This window comes from Bos grunniens, chromosome 26, assembly GCF_055505025.1.
Source record: "Bos grunniens cultivar Pamir isolate PY7600 chromosome 26, Bosgru_T2T1.0, whole genome shotgun sequence".
In the NCBI taxonomy this organism is placed as follows: Eukaryota; Metazoa; Chordata; class Mammalia; order Artiodactyla; family Bovidae; genus Bos; species Bos grunniens.
The window spans coordinates 5,677,516-5,702,063 of record NC_141190.1 but is presented as its reverse complement, the minus strand read 5'-3'; the positions used below and the strand labels follow the sequence as shown (position 1 = coordinate 5,702,063).

The window sequence follows — 24,548 nt, the reverse complement described above, 5'->3', positions numbered from 1 at the left end:
AGTTGTGGATGTGTTTGGTGGTGAAAGTAAAGTCCGATGCTGTAAAGAACAATACTGCATTGAAACCTGGAATGTTAGGTCCATGAATCAAGGTAAACTGGATGTGGTCAAACAGGAGACAGTAAGAGTGAACATTGACATTTTAGGAATCAGTGAACTAAAATGGACGGGAATGGGTGAATTTGATTCAGATGACCATTATGTCTACTACTATGAGCAAGGATTCCTTAGAAGAAGTGGAGTAGCCCTCATGGTCAACAAAAAACTCCAAAATGCGGTACTTGGGTACAATCTCAAAAATGACAGAATGATCTCAGTTCATTTCCAAGGCAAACCAATTGGGAGAATATGTGTCTATTCTGAGCTTGAATCTATGAGAAGATTCTAATCATATCACCCTATCTCAGACTTTCTAAAAACTGTATCATAATTATATATATGTATGTGTGTGTATGGTTTTTTTTTTCCACTGTATATCAGACATTATGCTAACTGTGTTAAATTTATCATTTCAATTGGTTTGTCTAAAAGATATGTTAGCTATTATTATTATTTCTAATTTATATTAAGGAGCTGAAGCTTAGAGAAATTAAGTTGTTCATAATTATCCAGCTAATAAAAGATAGACCTAATGTTTAATTCTAGTATGCCAGATCCTGAGCTTCCCTGGTGGTTCAGATGGTAAAGAATTTGCCTTCAATGCAAGAGACCCAGGTTTGATCCCCTGGGTTGGGAAGATCCCCTGGAGGAGGGGATGGCAACCCACTCCAGTATTCTTGCCTGGGGAATCCCATGGATAGAGAAGCACAAAGAGTCAGACATGACTGAGTGACTAACACTTCTTCACATTTTTCTTCTCACATCAGATTCTAAAGGCATCATTCTGATACTTGGAGGTGAGAAAAAGGGGAAGTGGCAAAGTCATCAGAAAAGTATATATAAAATGACTTGATAGGATTTTCATTAAAATTCCACACATAAAATTTTAAACATCTCTTTCCAAAAATATTTTACAGTTTTAAGAACTCTTCTAACTAGTTATTATACTTTTATCTTGGCAATCTGGCAAGCTTCTAAACATAGCATAATTCAAATCTATCTCCCTGAAGATAATTTAAAAAATTTATTTATAAAGACTTCTTTTTTTTTTTTTGTAAAAGAGAGAGTTGTAGCAGTTTTTTTTTTCTTTTCTTTTTTTATTTTTTAACTTTACAATATTGTATTGGTTTGGCCATATATCAATATTGTATACTTTAAACAACAACTTTTTTCAGTATTTAACCCCACAAATAGTAGTTTTCACTAAAACCTAATAAAGTTTTTCCTAAATTGTACTCTTTAGAAAATTAGTTCTATCAGAAACTTTACAAATTAAAAGAAATGCCATGATAGATTGTGGAAAATTACATTTTATTTTCTTGATATTCACAACATACAGTAGTATATTAATATTCAAGGCTCCTATACAAAGGCCTACAGTACAGAAATATTTATTTTTATACATACTGGTGTTTCCCAAACTAATTTGTCCAGGTTAATTTTTGTATGAGACACCCAGACACTCCTTAAGACACCATCTTGAGGGACTCAGATCAGATCAGATCAGTCACTCAGTCGTGTCTGACTCTTTGCGACCCCATGAATCGCAGCATGCCAGGCCTCCCTGTCTATCACCAACTCCCAGAGTTCACTGAGACTCACGTCCATCGAGTCAGCGATGCCATCCAGCCATCTCATCCTCTGTCGTCCCCTTCTCCTCTTGCCCCCAATCCCTCCAAGCATCAGGGTCTTTTCCAATGAGTCAACTCTTCACATGAGGTGGCCAAAGTACTGGAGTTTCAGCTTTAGCATCATTTCCTCCAAAGAAATCCCAGGGCTGATCTCCTTCAGAATGGACTGGTTGGATCTCCTTGCAGTCCAAGGGACTCTCAAGAGTCTTCTCCAACACAACACTTCAAAAGCATCAATTCTTCGGTGCTCAGCCTTCTTCACAGTCCAACTCTCACATCCATACATGACCACAGGAAAAACCATAGCCTTGACTAGACGAACCTTTGTTGGCAAAGTAATGTCTCTGCTTTTGAACACACTATCTAGGTTGGTCATAACTTTCCTTCCAAGGAGTAAGCGTCTTTTAATTTCATGGCTGCAGTCACCATCTGTAGTGATTTCGGAGCCCAGAAAAATAAAGTCTGACACTGTTTCCACTATTTCCCCATCTATTTCCGATGAAGTGGTGGGACCGGATGCCATGATCTTTGTTTTCTGAATGTTGAGCTTCAAGCCAACTTTTTCACTCTCCTCTTTCACTTTCATCAAGAGGCTTTTGAGTTCCTCTTCACTTTCTGCCATAAGGCTGGTGTCATCTGTATATCTGAGGTTATTGATATTTCTCCCGGCAATCTTGATTCCAGCTTGTGTTTCTTCCAGTCCAGCGTTTCTCATGATGTATTCTGCATAGAAGTTAAATAAACAGGGTGACAACATACAGCCTTGATGAACTCCTTTTCCTATTTGGAACCAGTCTGTTGCTCCATGTCCAGTTCTAACTATTGCCTCCTGACCTACATACAAATTTCTCAAGAGACAGATCAGGTGGTCTGGTATTCCCATCTCTTTCAGAATTTTCCACAGTTTATTGTGATCCACACAGTCAAAGGCTTTGGCATAGTCAATAAAGCAGAAATAGATGTTTTTCTGGAACTCTCTTGCTTTTTCCATGATCCAGCGGATGTTGGCAATTTGATCTCTGGTTCCTCTGCCTTTTCTAAAACCAGTTTGAACATCAGAAAGTTCAAGGTTCACATATTGCTGAAGCCTGGCTTGGAGAATTTTAAGCATTCCTTTACTAGCGTGTGAGATGAGTGCAATTGTGCAATAGTCTGAGCATTCTTTGGCATTGCCTTTCTTTGGGATTGGAATGAAAACTGACCTTTTCCAGTCCTGTGGCCACTGCTGAGTTTTCCAAATTTGCTGGCATATTGAGTGCAGCACTTTCTGCTCTATAAAATAGATCATGAAAGACCGTGAAGACATCAATATATTGAAGGCACAGATTATTAGTGTTTAGAGTACTATATGACTTTGGTGAATTTAAATTTTCAGAGTATTAATATGTACTGAGGATTTCACATATCAAGAGCATCCCTGCCCCCAGTATGTACCAGCCAATTCATCAGGATAGAGATAGCAGCTGATAGTCATGATGGAATTGGAAAATGGTGACATTGCTTAGCAGTAACTAGTATAGACAAGGCTTATCAGCATTTGTTACCCACATTGGGAGACTCATGGCAATAGCAACCCTGGTCTCATTTGCCTTGGCAGCCAGGGAAGAATGTGATAAGCTGCTGCTGCTGCTAAGTCACTTCAGTCATGTCCAACTCTGTGGGACCCCATAGACGGAAGCCTGCCAGGCTCCCCTGTCCCTGGGATTCTCCAGGCAAGAACACTGGAGTGGGTTGCCATTTCCTTCTCCAATGCATGAAAGTGAAGTCGCTCAGTCATGTGCAACTCTTAGCAACCCCATGGACTGTAGCCTACCAGGATCCTCCATCCATGGGTTTTTCCAGGCAAGAGTACTGGAGTGGGGTGCCATCACCTTCTCTCAATGGAGCCTAGTTACTTTCAAAAGAACTACATCTTGCACTGAAGGGTAAAATTACTCAATTGTGTATATAAGTAAAGCATTTTCTCAGGAGTCCCAGAAATCAGTGGGTGACTTTTGGGAATCCATGAGAGAGACTCATAGATATATGAATTATTACTACTTAAGATACTATTTTTGTCTCTAGGCTTGTATAATTTTTGTTTCCTCTGGTTTTGTTTTTTAGTAGAAATATATTACATCTTAGTTTTAGATTTGTACAACAGCAGAATAGGCAGATAGTTTAAGAAATTATCTGATTCAGCCCCATGACACACCCTCTTTGGTGTATTTATATTCTTTAAACATGGAGGTGCATATATATTAGAAAGAATATACTATAAAAATCTGATAGTACAGAATAGAATAGACAGTAACATTTGAAGGTCATGGTCCTTAAATGGGTATTTTATCCAGGCTAACCAATCTCAAGAGGAACAGTAGAAGGTCATAAAAAATAATGACCAATCAGGAGGCAAGAAGAAATATAAATTAGAAGCATGGAATTAACAGATAAACACCACTGTACATAAAACAGATAAACAACAAGGATTTACTGTATAGCATAGGGACTATATTTGGTATCTTATAATAATCTATAATGAATTTAGAAATTATCATTTAGAAAAATTATATATATATATATAATTGCAACCCAAAATTAACAATGCTGCAAATCAACTATGTGCTGTGCTGTGCTTAGCTGTGTCTGATTGTGCGACATCCTGGACTGTAGCCTGCCAGGCTCCTCTGTCCATGGAATTTCCCAGACAAGAATACTGGAGTAGATTCCATTTCCTACTCCAGGGTAGGAAGTAGGGATCGCCCCAAGCCAGCATCTCTTGCATCTCCTTCATTGGCAGGCAGATTCCTTACCCCTGAGCCACCTGTCAGTCGGTTCAGTTGCTCATTCATATCCTACTCTTTGCAACTCCATGGACTGCAGCATGCCAGGCTTCCTTGTCCACCACCATCTCCTGGAGCTTGCTCAAACTCATGTCCATTGAGTCAGTGATGCCATCCAACCACTTCATCCTCTAGCGTCCCCTTCTCCTCCTGCCTTCAATCTTTCCCAGCATCAGGGTCTTTTTCAATGAGTCATTTCTTCACATCAGGTGGCCAAAGTACTGGAGCTTCAGCTTCAGCATCAGTCCTTCCAATGAATATTCAGGACTGATTTCCTTTAGGGTTGACTGGTTTGATCTCCCTGAAGTCCAAGGGACTCTCAAGAGTCTTCTTCGACACCACAGTTCAACACTACAATTCAATTCTTCAGCGCTCAGTTTTCTCTATAGTGCAGTTCTCACATCCATACATAACTACTGGAAAAACCATAGCTTTGACTAGACAGACCTTTTTCAGCAAAGTAATGTCTCTGCTTTTTAATATGCTGTTTAGTTGGTCATAGATTTTCTTCCAAGGAGCAAGCATCTTTTAATTTCATGGCTGAAGTCACCGTCTGCAGTGATTTTGGAGCCCAAGAAAACAAAGTCTGTCTCCTATATTATTTTGAGATAGGAACATTTCTTTCCTTCTCAGAGGAAGAAATCACTCTGAAACATGAACATGTTAGCTTTATATTCCAAGACTCACTGAATTTCCTAATAACTTCAGCTCTTGTAGATGGTCATTCTTGTCTGGTCCTTCCATCTATCCCTGCCTACTCCCATACCTGTACCATCTTTTATATGCAAACACACTGGGGGTGAATACAGTTTCTTCCCTTCATAGAAGAATCTCCTTCACTCTCTCTTCTACTTGTGTGCAAGACATTCTATCTAAAACTACAATCAGCAAATGACTTAAGTCATCTGTTTACCCTGGACAAGTTCTTTAAATTCCTTTTAATGCTATCCAGAATTGTATATACATTTAACTATTTCAACCTTTCTGGCTTGTATTCAGCTTTTTGCTTACTATAGAAAACAGATTTTTTATTTCCATATATTTTCTATATTATATTATTATAACTCAGTTTGTAAGGGCATGTTTTTCTCTGGATTTTATGTTTATAACTATTTAGAATTTTATTCCTATTTTTCAGAGATTTACCCATATCCTATAATTCACTATGGTCACAGATTCAATCTTTATTCAATATATATACAACCAAAAGACCTTGTTTCAGCAATATTCTGCAAAGCCTTTGTAACAAATATACATATTGTTCAAATGATCATGATTAGTTTTGTTTTGGATCCTTGAAATTTGACACTAAGAAAGCTCTTTGCAGGTGTCTATATTAAAATTCAATTTTCCTTCTATTGTGAAAATATTTTTCCTTTGAAATAAATATTTATTTTTTTCCATTATCACTCCAATCTTAAATAAATTTGATGGATTAGATATTAAATACTGAATCTTTCTTTTTTCCCGTTTCTTTACAAAAGAAATTATGTCTTTGCTCATTTTCAGAGATGACTTCAACATGGTTTCCCCATGGTAACTATTTTGTGTAGAAATATCTCTTGGCAAATACCATGCAATTATGTTATCAACTAAATAGCTTGTCAGTACTGCAAGCAAACAGACCGATAGCAGAAAATTTGCAAGCTTGGGAAAGATTTACATTTGTAGGGAAATGAGAAATATACTTCACTCTTCCCTTCAAAACAAACAAGTATGATACTTCTATAGGTCCCAATGGTATACAATACAGTTTTACAATTCTCTTTGTGATAATCTTATCCTGAGTGATTAGGTGAAAAGAAAGCACATGTCAGTCTGAATTTGGAGAAATGTTCAATAAACTTGATCATGTTTAAATAACCTTGAATAAGAAAACAAAGTGTCACTGAAAAATGTCTAGAATTAAATATTGTTTTGTTTTCAATGTACAATTATCCAGAAGGAACTCTGTATAAGTAAGGAAATGTTGACCAATGAAATTGTTTGACTTCTCTAAATTAGAGAGCAACTGAGGCAATAAAAATTAGATCATTACTCTTCTGTTTCTGAAGAAAGAAGAGCCCATTAATGAGCAACAATTCCCACCTTCTGATTTTGATTTCTGGAGTGAATTCCATGTATTAAAAGAAAGGGGTGGTCAGAGAATGTGGAAGACATTTTAAGAGATGTGAGTCCCCAATAGAGAATGAGGCTTATTGAGTGCACATCCTGCTTGTTCAGATGATAGTTTCGGACTCATTTTGATACCAAAGACTTCTATCAAAAAAAAAAAAAAAATGCAAGTGAATATATCTAAGCTGAAATTACAGCAACCAAGCTAGAGTTTATGATGGATTATAACTCTCCATTATCAACCACATCTAACTTGAGAGAGAAGGCACCAGAGAAAATAAGTGAATATCATAATTTCAAATATGTACATTTTTCCCCTGACCAAAAAAAAGATACATAACATATTTATAAAAGCACTTTTTTATGTCATCAAAGATATAAAGGTCATTTGAAGTCATTTTTAAACACTAACACCTTTAGTAAAGCAATTTGAGGATCATTTGTGTGTATATTTGTAACTGAAGTACATTTTTCAACGTCTGATACTCACACAACCTGTGTAAGAATCATCTATGTACGTTTCAAATATACTGATGCCTCAGATGCTCTTCTCAGAAAGGTGTTCTTCTGGGAAGGAGCAGAGGGATGTGAAATTTTACTATTTAGTTCAGATGACCTCTATATACACTAATATTTGAGAAATAATAAATCTTTCCTCATGTCTTATTTTATTTTATTATTTTTTTGTCTTTCTTTTTTTTCAATTTTATTTTATTTTTAAACTTTACATAATTGTATTAGTTTTGCCAAATATCAAAATGAATCCACCACAGGTATACATGTGCTCCCCATCCTGAACCCTCCTCCCTCCTCCCTCCCCACACCATCCCTCTGGGTCGTCCCAGTGCACCAGCCCCAAGCATCCAGTATTGTGCATTGAACCTGGACTGGCATCTCGTTTCATACATGATATTTTACATGTTTCAATGCCATTCTCCCAAATCTTCCCACCCTCTCCCTCTCCCACAGAGTCCATAATACTGTTCCATACATCAGCGTCACTTTTATGTCTTATTTTAAACCCATATTTTAGAAATCACAAGAAACCCTAAAGGTTGAGGATGATGTACCCTTCCAGGCAATCAGTTGGTACAGGGTATTTGATTAAATTAGATGGTAAACCTAGAGAGTCTAAGAGAGTTCCCAAGATCATAGAACTTGAAAAGTGTTGAGCCATAAATTAACCCCAGTTTCATCTTATTCCAAAGCTTATTTCACTGCAGAGTCTTGGGTTCCAAACTAAGCTAAACAAACTAGCTCTGAGAGCCTTAGAACTCTTACTCTTTTTATTTATTATTTTAAATTGAAGAGTTTGGATGAAGTTATTATCTCTGGTGCAATGGAATTTGGACTATTGTGTAATCTAGAGAAATTATGACTTGATTAAAGTCCCAGGGCTAATGGTGGACCTAGGGAGCAACAGTATTTGAGCTCTTATTTAGTGATTCTTTCAAATTTATCTTTTATAAATGGTTAAATAATTCAGTTATTTCTCAAGTCTTTGTTAACACTTTCTATTTTAAAATTTATATTCTGGTTTTGGTACCATTTATAATTATGGATTGCTGCCCCCAAATATTATACAACAGTATGGATTAAAAAAATACAAAACAAAACAGAAACTACGGGTAGAGAAAACAAAGTAGGCAGCCGGAAGTCATCTACATCCCTTACCTTCACTATCACTGTGACAGTAGCAATGCCAGGCGGCATTGTTCCGTAAATATCAAAGGCCTCCACTAGAAAAGTGATACTTGCTTCCTGGTCTGGAAACGACTCATAGTCCAAACTCCTTAAAAGGGAAAGTTCTCCCGTAAATGGATGTAGTGCAAAAAAGTGCTTCACTTCTGGACTTCTTATCCGATAAGACACATTTGCTCCGAGGTCAACATCTTTGGCCTGTAACACGTTAAGAAGAAGAATGGTTATATCACTGCCATTTTCAAAATAAAGAAATGCAAGACTGATGAAGGTCATGTGTCAGGACCTAGAACAACATGAAATGAATGATGATCAAAAGTTATGTTTCAGAGATAAGTAGTTTTTAAAGTAATTTACCAGATAGAGGGAGAGGGAGAGAAAGAAAGAGATCAAGTCAAATACCGAGACTCAAGAGATTTTGTCATTGTTGGTCTTGTTACTATATCTATTTTATCTGAAATATCACTGATGAACGAAATCATACCACAGTAAAGAAATATTGTCATCCCTTATATGTGAAATCTAAAAAGAAATGATACAAATGAATTTACAAAACAGAAAGAGACTCACAAACTTAGTAAGTGAACTTACGGTTGCCATGGGGAAGGGGAAGTTAGGGACTTTGGGAAGGTCAAGTGCACACTGTTGTATTTAATATGGACAACCAACGAAGACCTGTTGTATAGCACATGGAGCTCTGCTCAGTTATGTGCCCAGCCTGGATGGGAGGGGGTTTAGGGGAGGGTGGATACATGTATATTTATGGCTGAGTCCTTTTGCTGTTCACCTGAAACTGAACATCTGAATCACAACATTGTTAATCAGCTATATCCCAATACAAAATAAAAAGTTTAAATTAAAAAAAATTAAAATAAAAAAGAGCAAAAAGTAAATATCGTTGTAAATGATTGTTTATTATTTTCTGTTAATTGTATAACAATGAAAAATAATAACCTAAATATTCACAAGATGAATAAAGACAAAATACCTACCCTCCAGATAGGAGGTTCTCAAAGAAAATGCCAAAATAAAAGAGAAATGTGTATGGACCTAGAGATTGTCATGCTGAGGGAAGTGAGTTAGAGAAAGACAAATATCATATACTTCTTATATGTGGAATTTTTTAAAGAATAGTGCAAATGAACTTATTTACAAAATAGAAATAGAATCATGGATATAGCAAACAAACTTATAGTTGTTACCAGTTGGCAAAGGATGGGAAGGGGTAAATTGGGAGATTGGGGTTGACATATATACACTACTATATATAAAATAAATAACTAGTAAAGACCTATTGTATAGCACTGGGAATTCTTCTCAATATCTGTAATCACCTACATGGGAAAAGAATCAGAGAAGGAGTTGGATATATGTGTATGTATAACTGATTCACTTTACTGTATAGCAGAAACTAATACGACATTGTAAATCAACTATATTCCAATATTTTTTTAAGTTCTCATTTCTAAAAAATAATTGCCCAGTTATTAAAACAAAACACACACACACACACATATACACACACAAAGAGAAAACAAACAAACAAAAACAACTGAAAAAGCAGGTTTCAATGCAAACTTTATAGATGATTATTTCACTCAGTAGTAGAGATTAGAAATTCCTACACTGGTAGGAAATGGAATGGAGCAAAGACAGAGTGGGGAAGGTCAGATTTTGCTAGAATGCATATGCAGTACAGCAAACACCTAAGTGAACTTCAGCCTTGTCCCCCTCCAAACAATTATCAACATCACAAGGGGAAAGATACTGTTAAAGCACAGCTTTTATGATGTCACCTTCCTACCTAAAAACTCTTCTTTTCCATTTCATTTTGGATCAACTCCAATCTTCTTAACATGATGCAGACACATATATTTTCCAGCCCTTACTCTTTTCTCTCCTCCAGGATTTTGAGCAGGTTTTTCCACTGCCTTGAGTATTCTTTTTCCCCCTTGAACAACTCTTATTTGTTCCTCAGTTCACAACTTAGAAATAAGCTTTCCCAAGAAAACATTCTCGGAGAAGGCAATGGCAACCCACTCTAGTACTCTTGCCTGGAAAATCCCATAGATGGAGGAGCCTGGTAGGCTGCAGTCCATGGGGTCACTAAGAGTCGGGCACGACTGAGAGACTTCACTTTCACTTTTCACTTTCATGCATTGGAGAAGGAAATGACAACCCACTCAAATATTCTTGGCCTGGAGAATCCCAGGGACGGGGAGCCTGATGGGCTGTCGTCTATGGGGTCGCACAGAGTCGGACACGACTGAAGTGACTTAGCAGCAGCAGCAGCATGCTTGCTACACTAGACTGAAAATTCGATGAAGGCAAGAAATCTTGTTGATGTTTGAATCCTTGGCCTCTAGCAGAGGACTTGGCATTCAGTAAGCTTGTTGAATGAATGAATAGAGGAATAAGTGGCGAAATAACAGCCTTCTCCCTGGTCAGCATCTGCCTTTTATAGATTTAGTAATGTTTCTTCCCAGATGGCATTAGTGGTAGAGAACCCACCTGCCAATGTGGGAGACATAAGAAACGCAGGTTCAATCCCTGGGTCAGCAAGATCCTCTGGAGGAGGAAATGGCAACCCACTCCAGTATTTTGCCTGGAGAATCCCATGGACTGCAGAGCGTGGCAGGCTACAGTCCATGGGGTCGCAAAGAGTCAGACACGACTGAGACTGAACTGAACTGAACTGAACTGAACTAAATAAACATATATCAAATTGAATCATGGAAAAACACAAGCTCTTGAAATTCATGCTAACACAATTCAAGTTGTAGATTGCAGGTTGAGAAAGAGTTATATTTTTAAAATATACTTCATAGAACACCTAAGTCAGAATTAAAGAGTTGATACTTAAATGGAGACTTCTAGGCCAATCTAACTTACTGAATCTGAATATCCAGAGTTTCTGGTAATAACTGGAGAACTAAAAGACAGAAGCTTAGATATAAAGACACTAATAAAAAGGAGAAACAGACTTCTGGAAGTATGCCAGTTATGTATAGAAAGTGAACAAATATTACAAAATAGTAAGTATAGCGATCTATTTCTGTAAGATACAGGGTGATTCTATACATTTGTATATGTGTATGCATGCATATCGGCTTCCTAGGTGGCTCAGTGGTAAAGAAAATATCTGTCAATAAAGAGACAAGGGTTCAATCCCTGGTTTGGGAGGAATTCCTGGAAAAGGAAATAGCAACCTAGTCCAATATTCTTGTGTGAGAAATCTCATGAATAGAGGAGCCTGGCAGGCTATAGTCCATGGGGTCACAAAAAGTCAGACATGACTTAGTGACTAAGCAGCAACAATACATGTGTATATATGCACATTCCTGGATACATGTATATTCAGACAGTGTGTAAATAGTTATTTGACATTTGTGTGAGCAGAAACATAAATGTAACATAATACACATAAAAATTTAATACTGAGGAACTTTGGAGGTACAAGGTGAGGAATTATTAAGTTTTTAAAAATAGTCTAATGTATTGCCAATTGTTATAATAAATATTTGACATTCATTACTTTTGTGAATTGATAATAAGTCTATTAAGAAGTGTTATTCAATTTCTTACAATGGCAACTTTTCTCCCTTCTCTCTCTAAAATAAGCTTGTTAGATAAAACAGAGTATGTAATATTTGAGAAATACATATATTAAAATTTACTTATCATTCATTTGAAATTTAACTGCATGTGTGTGTGTGTGTGCATTTTACTAAAGTCTGGCAGACCCATACAAATACCAATTTTTATACAGAATTCATGAAACAATTGCTTCTTTCACACACCTCTATTTGAAGGAAAGTGGTCCCAGCTGGCAGGTTCTCCTCAACAACGACAGTATATGTTGAATTGGTGAACACAGGGCTATTATCATCAATATCCAAAACCTTGATGGCCAGAGTAAGAGTTGAATGACGAGGATGTACTGCTCCATCAGTTGCCACAACAACAAGTTCATAGTAGTCCCGGACTTCTCTGTTAAGCTTCACGGCCGTGTAAATGCTTCCATTGGATGTGATGCGAAAAAGATTGTTGAAGTTACCCAAGCTGTAGTGCACTTGGCCATTTATTCCAGCATCAGGATCTACTGCCTAAACAAAATTAAAAACAGAGGAGTTCACATAGTACTCTCTGTTATAATTTTTTAGAAGGGACAGTTAAAGACCTATGGCATATTTCTAACCAAGTATTGGTTTTTCATTAGAGAGAAAAGTAAAAAGATAATGATAACGTGGTACAAAAGTCTAGAACAGGAAAAGAAATTTATAATGGTTTAATGCTACTCTTAATTCTAAATGAGCATAAAATTATTTTGTATCAGTAGCAATAACAATATTATATTATGACAGAAAGTTCACATTACATAAATACTGAATTTTCCTGTATTATCATTTATTTAATAGATTTTGAACTCTAAAATTTAAAAAAGTTTTAATTAAACATAATTGAGTGATAGCTTATGATTGTATATTTTTTAATTCAAGCTATATATTATATACCTATAATACATATAGAAGCACCATATATAGATAGATATAGATTACTGCATTTAATTTTCCTAATGTTCTTATAAATAAATATCATTGGTTCCATTCTACAAATGAGAAAACTGTGGCTTATAATTTGCTTAGAGTTATGGAAAATCCCATGGACGGAGGAGCCTGGTAGGCTGCAGACCATGGGGTCATGAAGAGTCGGACACGACTGAGCGACTTCACTTTGACTTTTCACTTTCATGCATTGGAGGAGGAAATGGCAACCCACTCCAGTGTTCTTGCTGGAGAATCCCATGAACAGAGGAGCCTGGTGGGCTGCCGTCTATGGGGTCGCACAGAGTTGGACACGACGGAAGCGACTTAGCAGCAGCAGCAGCATGCAAGAAATAACAATCTGTGCCTCAATTCTTAGTATAATGCCTACATAAAATTACTTAATAAATATTTGAGGGATTAATTCATGTTAGAATAAATTAATGTAAGCAACCGAGGTTTAAAACTAAACATACTCCAAACCCCAAACAGAAGTGAAAGTTTAGTAACTGTAAAGCAACTGCAAAGGGCTCTTAAAAATTAGAATACAACCTCTAAATGATAATAGAATTGTTGATGCAATAATAAGCCTTTTGCAATTGAAATTTTAAGTCATATTAAATAACTTTGCATTAAACAAAATAAGTAAATTTTGAGTGGCTATTCTTCAAAGGAGTGTTATGAGAATTAATATAATCTAAAACTCAATTAATTGAAATAGAAATTATGACATCTCATTATCAAATACTGTGCATTTTGTACTACATAGCTCTATCTCATTGTTCCTCACACAAATTGGAATAAATCTTGGAAACCATAAAATGTTACATAACTACGCACCAAATGGCTGGTAAGGAAAGGAAGAAAAACAAGAGACTTGGCTGCATTATGAGCGAGGGACACAAAAATCAATTAATATTCATAAAGCCTAGGATGGAATATGATGTATTTTGAACAGCATATAAGCAGATGTACATCCACCTTTACAAACACTGGGGAAGCAAGTGGGGTGGGTTTGCTGAACACTTTTGCCGTGTTTGAAATGATAAAGCCCAGGATGTGAAAGTCAAATTTATAACTGTGCACGCTATGAATGCCAGACTTTCCAGCAGGATTTGTCCCTCTGAGTCATCAAAACACAAATGTTCCTGGGAGGGTATTACTTCTTAAGTTTGAAGCCTGAGAAAAGATGAGGAACTGCAGGAATGTCTGAAGAGGACAAAAATACTGTAAAATAGTCAAAGAGCTTACATACACATATTTTCTTCTACTTTTATATCTTTCCTAGAATTTGTCTTACAAATTACTGATCAATTAGTCAAACTGGTCATCTTAGTGAATACAAATAAACAACAATATTGTCAACTCCCCCACAAAAGAACAACCCAACAAAAAATACTCTGTCTTAAATCAGTGCTTAATTAAATAGAAAAATAAAATCTGGTAACATCAGTAGGTCTTAGTTCATTAAATCAACAGTATTAAACATTTAAGTGACTTTTCTTCCGTGGGGGTTTTTATGTAATTTAAATGATTCTCACTCAAGGTGTGTTTTTGTCTATCTAAATATTTGGAAGATTTATTATGATAGAATGATTCATTTTGCTTAATGTGGCTGTGTATGTATATGTGTGGAGGGACAGGGGATATTAAGTACGTACTGTTACAGCTACTGAACTGATATCTCTGCTAGGACTTACACACCACAAGTTTATTATTTTATAGCTCTATAAAACAGAAGTTCAACAAGTGTCTCATCTGGCTAAAATCAAGGTATGCATAGGGCTGTGTTCCTTTCTGGAGGTTATAGGCAAAGATCCATTTCTTTGCTCATTCCAGTTATTGACAGAATACAGTTCCTTGAGGTTGTAGGATTGAGATCCCCACTTCCTTTTTACTTGTCATGCAAGGACTATTCCCAATTTCTAAGACCGCCCACAAACCTTGGATCTTGGCTCATGGTACACTTTTTCCATCTTCAAAGCTAGCAACTGTGGGTTAAGTTCCCCTCACGCTTTCTGAATTTCTCCTTCTATTTTATCTCTCTGATCCACTCTGCTACCATCTTTGTTCACTGTTCAACAGTTTTGATGACTACAGTGGGCCCACCTGGATATCTAGGATAATCCTCCCATCTCAAGTTCCTAAACCTTATTACATCTGCAAAATTTCTTTTGCTATGTAAGGTGACATATTCACACATGGGATGTGTTGGGAATCATAATTCTGTCTGCTCTAGAATCAGAAATTTAACATGCCCTTAACTAAACACTTGCCCAAATCTTTTTCATCTCTAATTCCCTTATATCAGTAAATGATTCTTCCACTGACCCAATAGATTACATAAAAACAAAAAAGGTATTCCAGAGATCTCTTTCTATGTTCTTTTTTTTTTAATTTTATTTTATTTTTAAACTTTACATAATTGTATTAGTTTTGCCAAATATCAAAATGAATCCGCCACAGGTATACATGTGTTTCCTTCTATGTTCTGTGCTTCATTTATTAAATAATTTCAGAAAAGCATATTTAATATGATGTATGAGTCTCAGCTTAAAGTTACAATGGTGTATTAAATAACAAGTCCAAGATATCATGGAATTTACAGAGAAAATTACTATTCTATTTGTAATATGCTGTTTACACCTTTATACAGTATCTCAATCCTAACTTCTTTGCTTCAAATTATCATCAACTGTGGCTTAGATTACTAGATTACTTGTTAATTATTTTCTTTTTCTGTTATTTCATTTCAGAGAGGTCTTCTATAAAAGATAAATGTCATTATTTCTCTTAATATCCTTTAATGATTTCAACTGTGTTCAGCAGCATTCAAACAGTTAACATCGTCAAGACGTCATCTACTGAATGCTACTTTCACTATGTTCTGGAATAATGCAAATCTCTCCAACCCCCAAATTTCTCTAAAGCTTCTGCCTAGTGGGGACTTCTGCTATTATTTGCCAGGCTAATGCCTGCTCATCTTTCAAAAGTCAATTTAAACATCACTTTCTCAAAGCAGTCTTCTCTGAATCATGAAATATAAATGAGACCCTTCTGTTATACATGCCAATAGCTCCATATAACTGTACCTTATATCATATTTGATACTTTTAAATTATATATTTATTTCTAGGATACACATATGAATTGCATTTATTAACATATAAATAAAGATATTACTGTTGTTGTTCATTGTTCAGTGAGTCATGTCCGACTCTTTGCAACCCCATGGACTGCAGCACACCAGGCTTCCCTGTCCTTCACTATCTCCCAGAGTTTGCTCAAAGTCATGTCCATTGAATCAATGATACTATCCAGCCATCTCTGTTGCTCCCTTCTCCTCCTGTCTTCAATCTTTCCCAGCATCACAGTCTTGTCCAATGAGTTGGCTCTTTGCATCAAGTGGACAAAGTATTGGAACTTCAGCTTCGGCATCAGTCCTTCCAATGAATATTCATGATTGACTTCCTTTAGGATTGACTGGTTTGATCTCCTTGCTATCCAAATGATTCTCAAGAGTTTTCTCCAACACCACAGTTCAAAAGCATCTATTCTTTGACTCTTAGTCTTCTTTATGGTCCAACTCTCACAGCCACACATGACTACTGAAAAAACCATAGCTTTGACTATACAGACTTTTGTTGGAAAAGTGATTTCTCTAATTTTTAATACACTGTCTAGGTTTGTGATAGCTTTTCTTCCAAGGAGCAAGTGTTTTTGAATGTTGTAGCTGCAGCCACCAACTGCAGTGATTTTGGAGCCCAAGAAAAAGAAGTCTGTCACTGTTTCCATTTTTTCCCCATCTATTTGCCATGAAGTGACAGGACTAGATGCCATGATCTTTGGTTTTTGAATGTTGAGTTTTAAGTCAGCTTAATGAAGATGATATTATGCTACTTATTAATACATAGCTATATAATTCTTAAAATATATATTTAATCATTATGCATCTGTTGCTTGGTTCTATTTTGATTTATATCTCTTCCATTATCAACCTCTGTGCTTTTAATTAAGAATCCCAAACCAAAGACTGTAGAATTATCAAAATTTCATCTGGGACTCTGATTACCTTGGTAGAACTACTGAATCCAGGTCTAAACTGGAAAGAATCATTTTTAAAAATTACAAAGTAGTATTTTGCTATGACTTAAATGAGTATGATGATAAGTAAATGGCTTTGTATTTTTAATATTTTGTAGAATGACAAAGAGGGCCTATGTAGTTTAAGACAGAGAATGACCTTGATATATAGAACGATTGCTACATTGTAGAATTTTTTATTACTTTCAGTGTTTCCACTATACATATTTCTGATATCATTAACTTTGGTGTGTTCCCGCTAAGTATCAGATAATACCTATAAAACTACAAAATAAAAGATGTGAAATCGAATAGCAATTTTGAATCTCTTTTCCTACCATTACACATGTCAGAGATGAAATTCACAAATGTGGCACAGATCAATTACAATATGAATAAAATATATGATAGTTATTGCATAATTCTCTGTAATCTAGTTGCAAAGCCATTGGTCTGTTCCACTGAATAAGATATATAAAAATTTAAGTGAATTGTCATTGCCATAGATAATATAAGCCAATAACTAGTATCAGAATCATGCAAATGTGTACCTACATTGGTAACAAATGACTTGGAAAAGACCTCACATTTGATTATTCAACTCATGTTTGAAAACCACTGGGCTAGCGGATTGTTAAAGGAAATTTGCTTTAACAAGAGACTGAGATAAAAAAAAAAAAAAAAAAGTTAATTTCAGAATGAACCACCTACAGTGCTTGCATCATGTTGGTATTTCCCAAGCCAGTGCATTAACCATATATTCCCTTGTGAATTTTCCAATGTTCAGAGAACTGTTGCATTGAAAGATCCTTTTTATTAAGGATTGTGGAATAGTAGCTTACTGTCTCCAGGCTTCAACTTGCCAAGAGGAAAGACATTTTAGTAAAAAAAATCGTCTTTTCTCTGCTCCCTTATTCACTCATGAGTGATGAATTTGATAGAAAGAATTGGGTAAACACACTGACTTCTTTTAACATAACATCTGATGTTTATAAGGATGTCATATGAGTTACTTGTTTTGCTCTTATGAGCTCTTTCCCTAAGAATAAGACCTACAATTTCAGTTCTGTCTGAGGCTGTGTAGTTAAATTTAATTGTGGGGGTAGCATTTACTAACCTATTTGTTTCTCATTACTAAACCTCTTCCCCCTCAATATGAGAATCCTATCTGCCAGAATTTCATGTCTCTCTCTGAATTATTTTGAACCTGGGAAAGGTGTAGGATGTTATCTATTGATACTTCCAAATCCCAGGAAATATCAACACCACAGTTTCCAAACAAATTTAATCATAGATTTTTTTCATTGTTATTTGTTTAGAAAAATACTTACTAACATCTTGAGGGACATATAGTTTATTAAATACTGTTGTAATTCACCGAGTAACACTGGGAATAAGGCCTCTTTTTAATAATCTGTCCATGATATTTTCACATAATATTTCCACTTTATACTGTTTGTTCCCCATGATCGATCACTTGAAAATAACCATCTTAAATTTATAGAACTAGAGGTTCCCACTTTCTACCATGTTGGGGTCCTTAATAGAGTCCACAATAAAACAATAAATGGCAAATAAAAGATAATAAAACAAATATGCTTTCAAGAGGTTCAAAGAGATATTTTTTTAATGGCTTAAATTGATACAGAAGGCCATGGATGGAGAAGAAAATATTGAATTTTTGTTATGGCTTTGGTAAACTAACTCTAGGTGCTACATTTCATGGAATGTTAGCTTGATGCCAGGATTTTTCTAAGGGAAAAAGTGAGGAGAGATGGAGAGAGCAAGGGAGGTCTTTGTTGAAATAAATAAATTAGGGAAATTGGAATTAAAGAAAAATTTTTAAGTTTTCATTACTTCTGAACTTTTCATGTGCCATTAATATTTCAATGAGGAAGGCAAAGTTCTCAAGAGGAGTAATGTATGCACCAGATTTAAAAATCCCAAGTAACAGAAATCTTTTCAACGTGTTGACTGAACTACAGAAAGAAGGCCAGACTCGTATGCATGAGTTAATTTCAACCTACATTTTCAGTCTTCTCTTACTATTTACTGTCCTGTATAAACTTTCTTCTCAAGTCTAATCAATTTTCTACATTTCCTTAAGACTCAGAATACACTTTTTGACATTTCCTTCAAGACTTGCCATGATGATTCTTTATTCACTTCTGAAATTCCAATCCTTAATCCAGTCTTCAAATTCCAACCCCAGTTCAATGTCTCCCATGAAAATGTCTAGTATTTAGAGATAGGTCATTTTATACATCAGAATTCTAGGCTTGACAAATACTTCTTCACATTACTTATTATTTACACCTTTTCCCCACAACCGTAACTCCTTTGAGAAGAGAAGCACATCTCATAACTCTTCATTGAATTTTTCAAATTTGCAGAAATCCTTATCTTACAGTGGGATAATTTGTCGAGAGAAAATATCTAACACATATTCAATAAGGATACTAAAAATAAATATTAGATGAAGCATTTTTATTAATAGGACTTTATAATTTCATCAGCTTATGTATAAAATGTTAATAATAACATTCAAAGTCAAGCACACATACACACACATTCTGACCCACATTTACAACTTAACTCACTGAAGGACTAGTTTCTATAAAAAGAAGTATATTTTATGCTCATGATATAGAAGACCAACAGTCAATAAGAAAATGCTCTAAAAAATTTAAAGTAACTGAGTAACACATCTAATAGAGGTAAAGGAACTTGAACACTTATAAAATGCAGAATTATTTGCTTCCTTTTCTGACTCCTAATTAATTGAGAAGCATAAATAAGGTCATGGAAGTTAAATAATATGGATGGCTAAGCTAAGTAGTTTCATTTATTTACTATTATAGATGAGTATGTAGATGTTAGAAAAGGTAACCAAACATAAAATTCCCTATTATCAGCAATATTGTCAAGAAGTCTGCATTGATGTTTAAATCTAACCAAGGAACTCAATGTGTGATGCTGTAATGAAACCATTCATCTTCCTAGAAATCAATTAAAAGTTAATTAAAATTGTTAACAAGAAATATCACACATCTCTCTTCATCTTGTACTACATCAAAGCAATAAACAGTAATAGCTGCAACTTTTTAATCATCTCTCCATGGTTAACACATTTTGTAATATACACCTTCCTATGGGACCTGATTTGCGGCTACTTATTTGTGCATGCATATTGCTGGGACATCGGCTGATTGTCTGTAGTCAAATAAAGATTTCACTGGACAAAACTGTGAACGTGTGCTAGGAAAACTTTTGAATAGCCTTAATCACTGAAGTCAAAGTTGAGTCAGCCAGTTAACATTGCAGTCAGCCAAATAATTACTTAATAAGGACAACACATCATGCACAAGGGCTTTTATTGACTATACTATTTTATAGTACATCATTTTAAAAGGAAGCTGGAAAATATATTTCTTACACATTATATCTATGCCTTTTGCTGCCTAATTATATTTTAGAGAAGTCTATTATATATGCTTTCTCATCGACAAAGGTGGAAACCCATTACTGGGATACCTACACTGAGAATTACAAATTCTGTAGAGATGTAAAAGCATGCCTTTATGGGTAGAATATACTGGGACAAGACCTTAAAGGAGAGCATTAGGCCTGCCCTCCTTCCATTGAAAACTCCCTGCGTAGATTACTTATGCATTTTCAATGATTCATTCTTATTTAAAATGTTTTATATTCATACCCATTTGGATTATTTAGATAAATGATTTCTGTTTATTTTCATAAAATTCAGGTCTATATAAAGAACTTTGAGGACAGACAGAAAATATAGCTATGAGAAAGGTGTGAACTGCCATGTAGCACCTTATCAGCCCAGTGCAAAACTGAGAGGGAGCTTCACTCTAGTTTTTGCTTGTCCTTCACAGCAATTTTTGAGTCTGTGCACTCCTCTCTCACTTTGAAGCGGGAGCCATAAAAGTTGTTGAGCAGGGAGGTCAGAAGAAGTTGGGCAGTGCATCCTTAATGACATTACTAATGGAAGTACATTTTTAAATTATCTATCAACTTCAAAAAGACATAAAATGGTTGTTATCTTTATTTCTTTAAAGAAGCTGAGTTATTTCAAGGGATGTGATTATCAGTGTAAAAGGGGAAAAGCAATTTACTGACTCATGATCCTGGCAAATATTCCCTCTTTCCATACCTATTCATTATTGAACAATGGCAAATAGACTTACTGGCTATAAGGTAACAAGTGTACATGAGCTCAAATCACTAAAAATATAACGAGAGTAAATAGTTTTTGTTTTTGTTTTTTTAATACTGTAACTGTCACATATTTAATCCTTAGGAGTCTAGAAAACCCATATGTAAACTAGAGATTGCTTAAGGGCTTAAGCACTAGGTTAAAAGCCCAGCTCTTTCCCATACTAATTCTATGTCCTTGGGTGAGTCAGTCACTTTAAGCTTCCACACTTCATTTGTAAAAGTATGATGATAGTATTTACTTAACTATCTACTATGAGGATTGAACTAATTTAATAGCATGCTTAGATCATATTAAGTAATCAGTTAAAAATTAGGTATGTTTACTGAGGTTTTCAACATCTAATTAGAAGCTATTAAAAAGCTAATTTTTTGTATAAAGTTCTTAAAATTAAAAAAATAGAATAAATTAGTCTAATTTTATTTGGTTTATATATACACTTCATTTTCCTTAAGATCACATTTAACCTGGCAGTAAGTCTATTGGCCTCTTTTGTGGCTCTACAGTAAAAAATCTGCCTACAGTGTGTAATGCAGGAGACCTGGGTTCGATCCCAGGGTTGGAAAGATCCCCTGTAGAAGGAAATGGCAACCTACTCCAGTATTTTTGCCTGGAGAATACCATGGACAGAGAAGCCTGGTTGGTTACAGTCCATAGGGTCACACAGAATCGGACATGATTGAAGTGATTAAGCTTCAACAGCAGGAGGAGCAGTGTGTCTATTAAGTTCCATTGCTTTGTTTTTGTCAAGATCTGAGAATTGGGGTGCCTGTATTAATTATAGAAATAATATGTGAAAAATCTTAAAACCTGTCCATGTTGTGTTTTTAGTGTAACAAATAAAAATATGAGGAAAGCTTGTATGATGAAATGATATACAACAAAAAGGAAAGAGCACTTTAGTTATTACAAGAAACAATAATGAAGATTTAAGACATTTGAGGTGTAAATTCAGGTAGTATTAGACATATGATAGAGAAATTTCTATGAAAAATTACACCTGATATTTTTATGGATATTGTCACATTGAGAAATGTTTGCTACATCTGGACTGAGAAAAATACTGAATTTTTGAAAAATCAAAAATGTATAACATTTGAAAGCAAAAGAGAAGGTAACTTCCACTTGCATTTTAAAGTACTTTCATCATGGGTTGGGAAACAAATGTATGTCAACAGGTGAGTGGTCAGGAACTGATCATAAGTTGTGAGGCTCTTAAAATCATTATAGTGAGAGCTGAAAGGGATCTAAGAATTATTTCACACTAAACATTTCTTAACTTGTCATAACTACTCAGACCATCCTTCCAAATCTGAAAGATAAATTCTACCCAGAGAACTTAGTAAACAGTATTTCCCCGTATAAAAGTTTTGACAGCTGCCCGTATTTTTCTCCAAAGCTACGTATTTTTTTAGTGATCTTAAATTCTTTCTATTCTACCAAGGAGCAAACCTCTACTAAACTGTCTTTCCTGGCTTGGACATTTTTCTAGGATGCCTTTCCTGGTTTCCCCAAATCAAGACATTGTCCTTCCACTAACACTCCTTGCCATTTTGTTTTCATTTAGTTCAACAATATAATGTAGCTGCTTGCTCACCTGCTTCTCTTCTACACTATACTTCCTGCAAATTGAGGACACGAAAAATGCATTGCTCCCAGTTTAACTTCTAATGCCTTTTCTGTATTAAGGTTCCGTGAATATTTGCTGAATAAATACTTCATGAGGACTGCTTCTTATGAAGCAGTATGTGCCTTAAATGAAAATTTTGTTGAATTCACTAATAGCCAAAACAATCATTTCTAGTTTACATAATAAATTACATTTTATTATAACATTGAAGGCTCTATGTGATCTTTTTCTAACCTATACTTATACACTAACCTCTCAGAACTAACTCTCTGACGTAAACTCTATGTTTTAATCAAAAGAGTTTATTTATTATGTCAGACAGCTCTTAAATAACTCCAAAATCTCAGCGATTTGCTCTCACTGATGTTTATTTCTCATCCATGCAGTATCTACCATGGATTCCATGTAGCTCTTCTGTCTTTACTCAAGGAAGGAGTCTGAAGGGCTCCTGCCAATGCAGGAGATGCAGGTTTGATCCCTGGGTTGGAAAGATCCCCTGAAGAAGTAAATGGACACCCACTGCAGCATTCTTGCCTGGAAATTTCCATGGACAGAGGAGCCTGATGGTCTACAGACCATGGGGTTGCACGAGTCAGACATGACTGAGCATGCACACATACATATGTACATCCATATGACCAAGGGCGGGGGAAAGAGATAATAAAGCCACAGCTCTTAATGCTTCTGCTTCAATGTGGAACATATCACCTACAAATCTTACATCATCATTGGTGATGTCATAAGATGGGGAAGTAACATCCTTTTGGAGTGTGGGGCAGCAAAAACCTGGAAACGATAGTAGAGTCTAGTAGTCCAGTGGTTAGAAATCTACCTTTCAATGTAGGAGACACAGGTTCAATTCCTGGTTGGGGAGCTAAGAGCCCATGTGCTGTGGGGCAACTAAGCCCATGTGTTGCAACTAGAGAGCCCATGTGCCACAAGTAGAGAGCCCACATGCTCTAGAGTCTGTGCTCCACAATAGAACCCTGTGTGCTGCCCCGTGTGCTCTAGTTTAAGAGAACTAGAGAAACTCCCTCAAGCCACTATAGAAAGCCCAGGAACCACAACAAAAAGATCCAGCAGAGCCAAAAAAAAAACCAGTCTACCTGCCTTGTTGTCCTTCAAACACACAATGCTCCCTCTTACTTTCACTTCTAGGCATTTGTTTTTAAATCCTATTTAATTCTTCAAAACATACCTCCAGTTTCACTCAGCTTCTTTCTGGGAACCTCTTCTTTCCATCCAGCCTTCTGATCCCTTTTGCACTCAGCACAAACTACTTTCTGTACCTCTATGTTGTGCAATTAAATATTAGGCCTAAAAGTCATGTTCATCCATTTTTACATAATAAGAGGCATTAATAGGGAAAAAAAAAACCTGTGAAATATTTGGTAACAGAAATTGTGACAATGTATGAGAAGTGGGTGGAGAAGGCAATGGCACCCCACTCCAGTACTCTTGCCTGGAAAATCCCATGGACGGAGGAGCCTGGTGGGCTGCAGTCCATGGGGTCACTAAGAGTCGGACACGACTGAGCATCTTCATGTTCACTTTTCACTTTCATGCATTGGGGAAGGAAATGGCAACCCACTCCAGTGTTCTTGCCTGGAGAATCCCAGGGACGGGGGAGCCTGGTGGGCTGCCGCCTATGGGATCGCACAGAGTCGGACACGACTGAAGTGA

The 24,548-nt window shown here is 35.8% G+C and overlaps 1 protein-coding gene across 1 annotated transcript in view; it reads right to left on the bottom strand.

The window, feature by feature from the left end:
- The window catches only part of LOC147343960 (protocadherin-15-like), a 1,781,617-nt gene that overhangs the window by 225,699 nt on the left and 1,531,370 nt on the right, over positions 1–24,548 (bottom strand). The window contains exons 22-23 of the mRNA XM_086377653.1: positions 12,169–12,474; positions 8,342–8,566 (exon numbers count right to left, since the gene is read on the bottom strand). Of these exons, the coding sequence (XP_086233779.1) occupies positions 8,342–8,566; positions 12,169–12,474 (531 nt within the window). The remainder of the gene's footprint in view (positions 1–8,341; positions 8,567–12,168; positions 12,475–24,548) is intronic.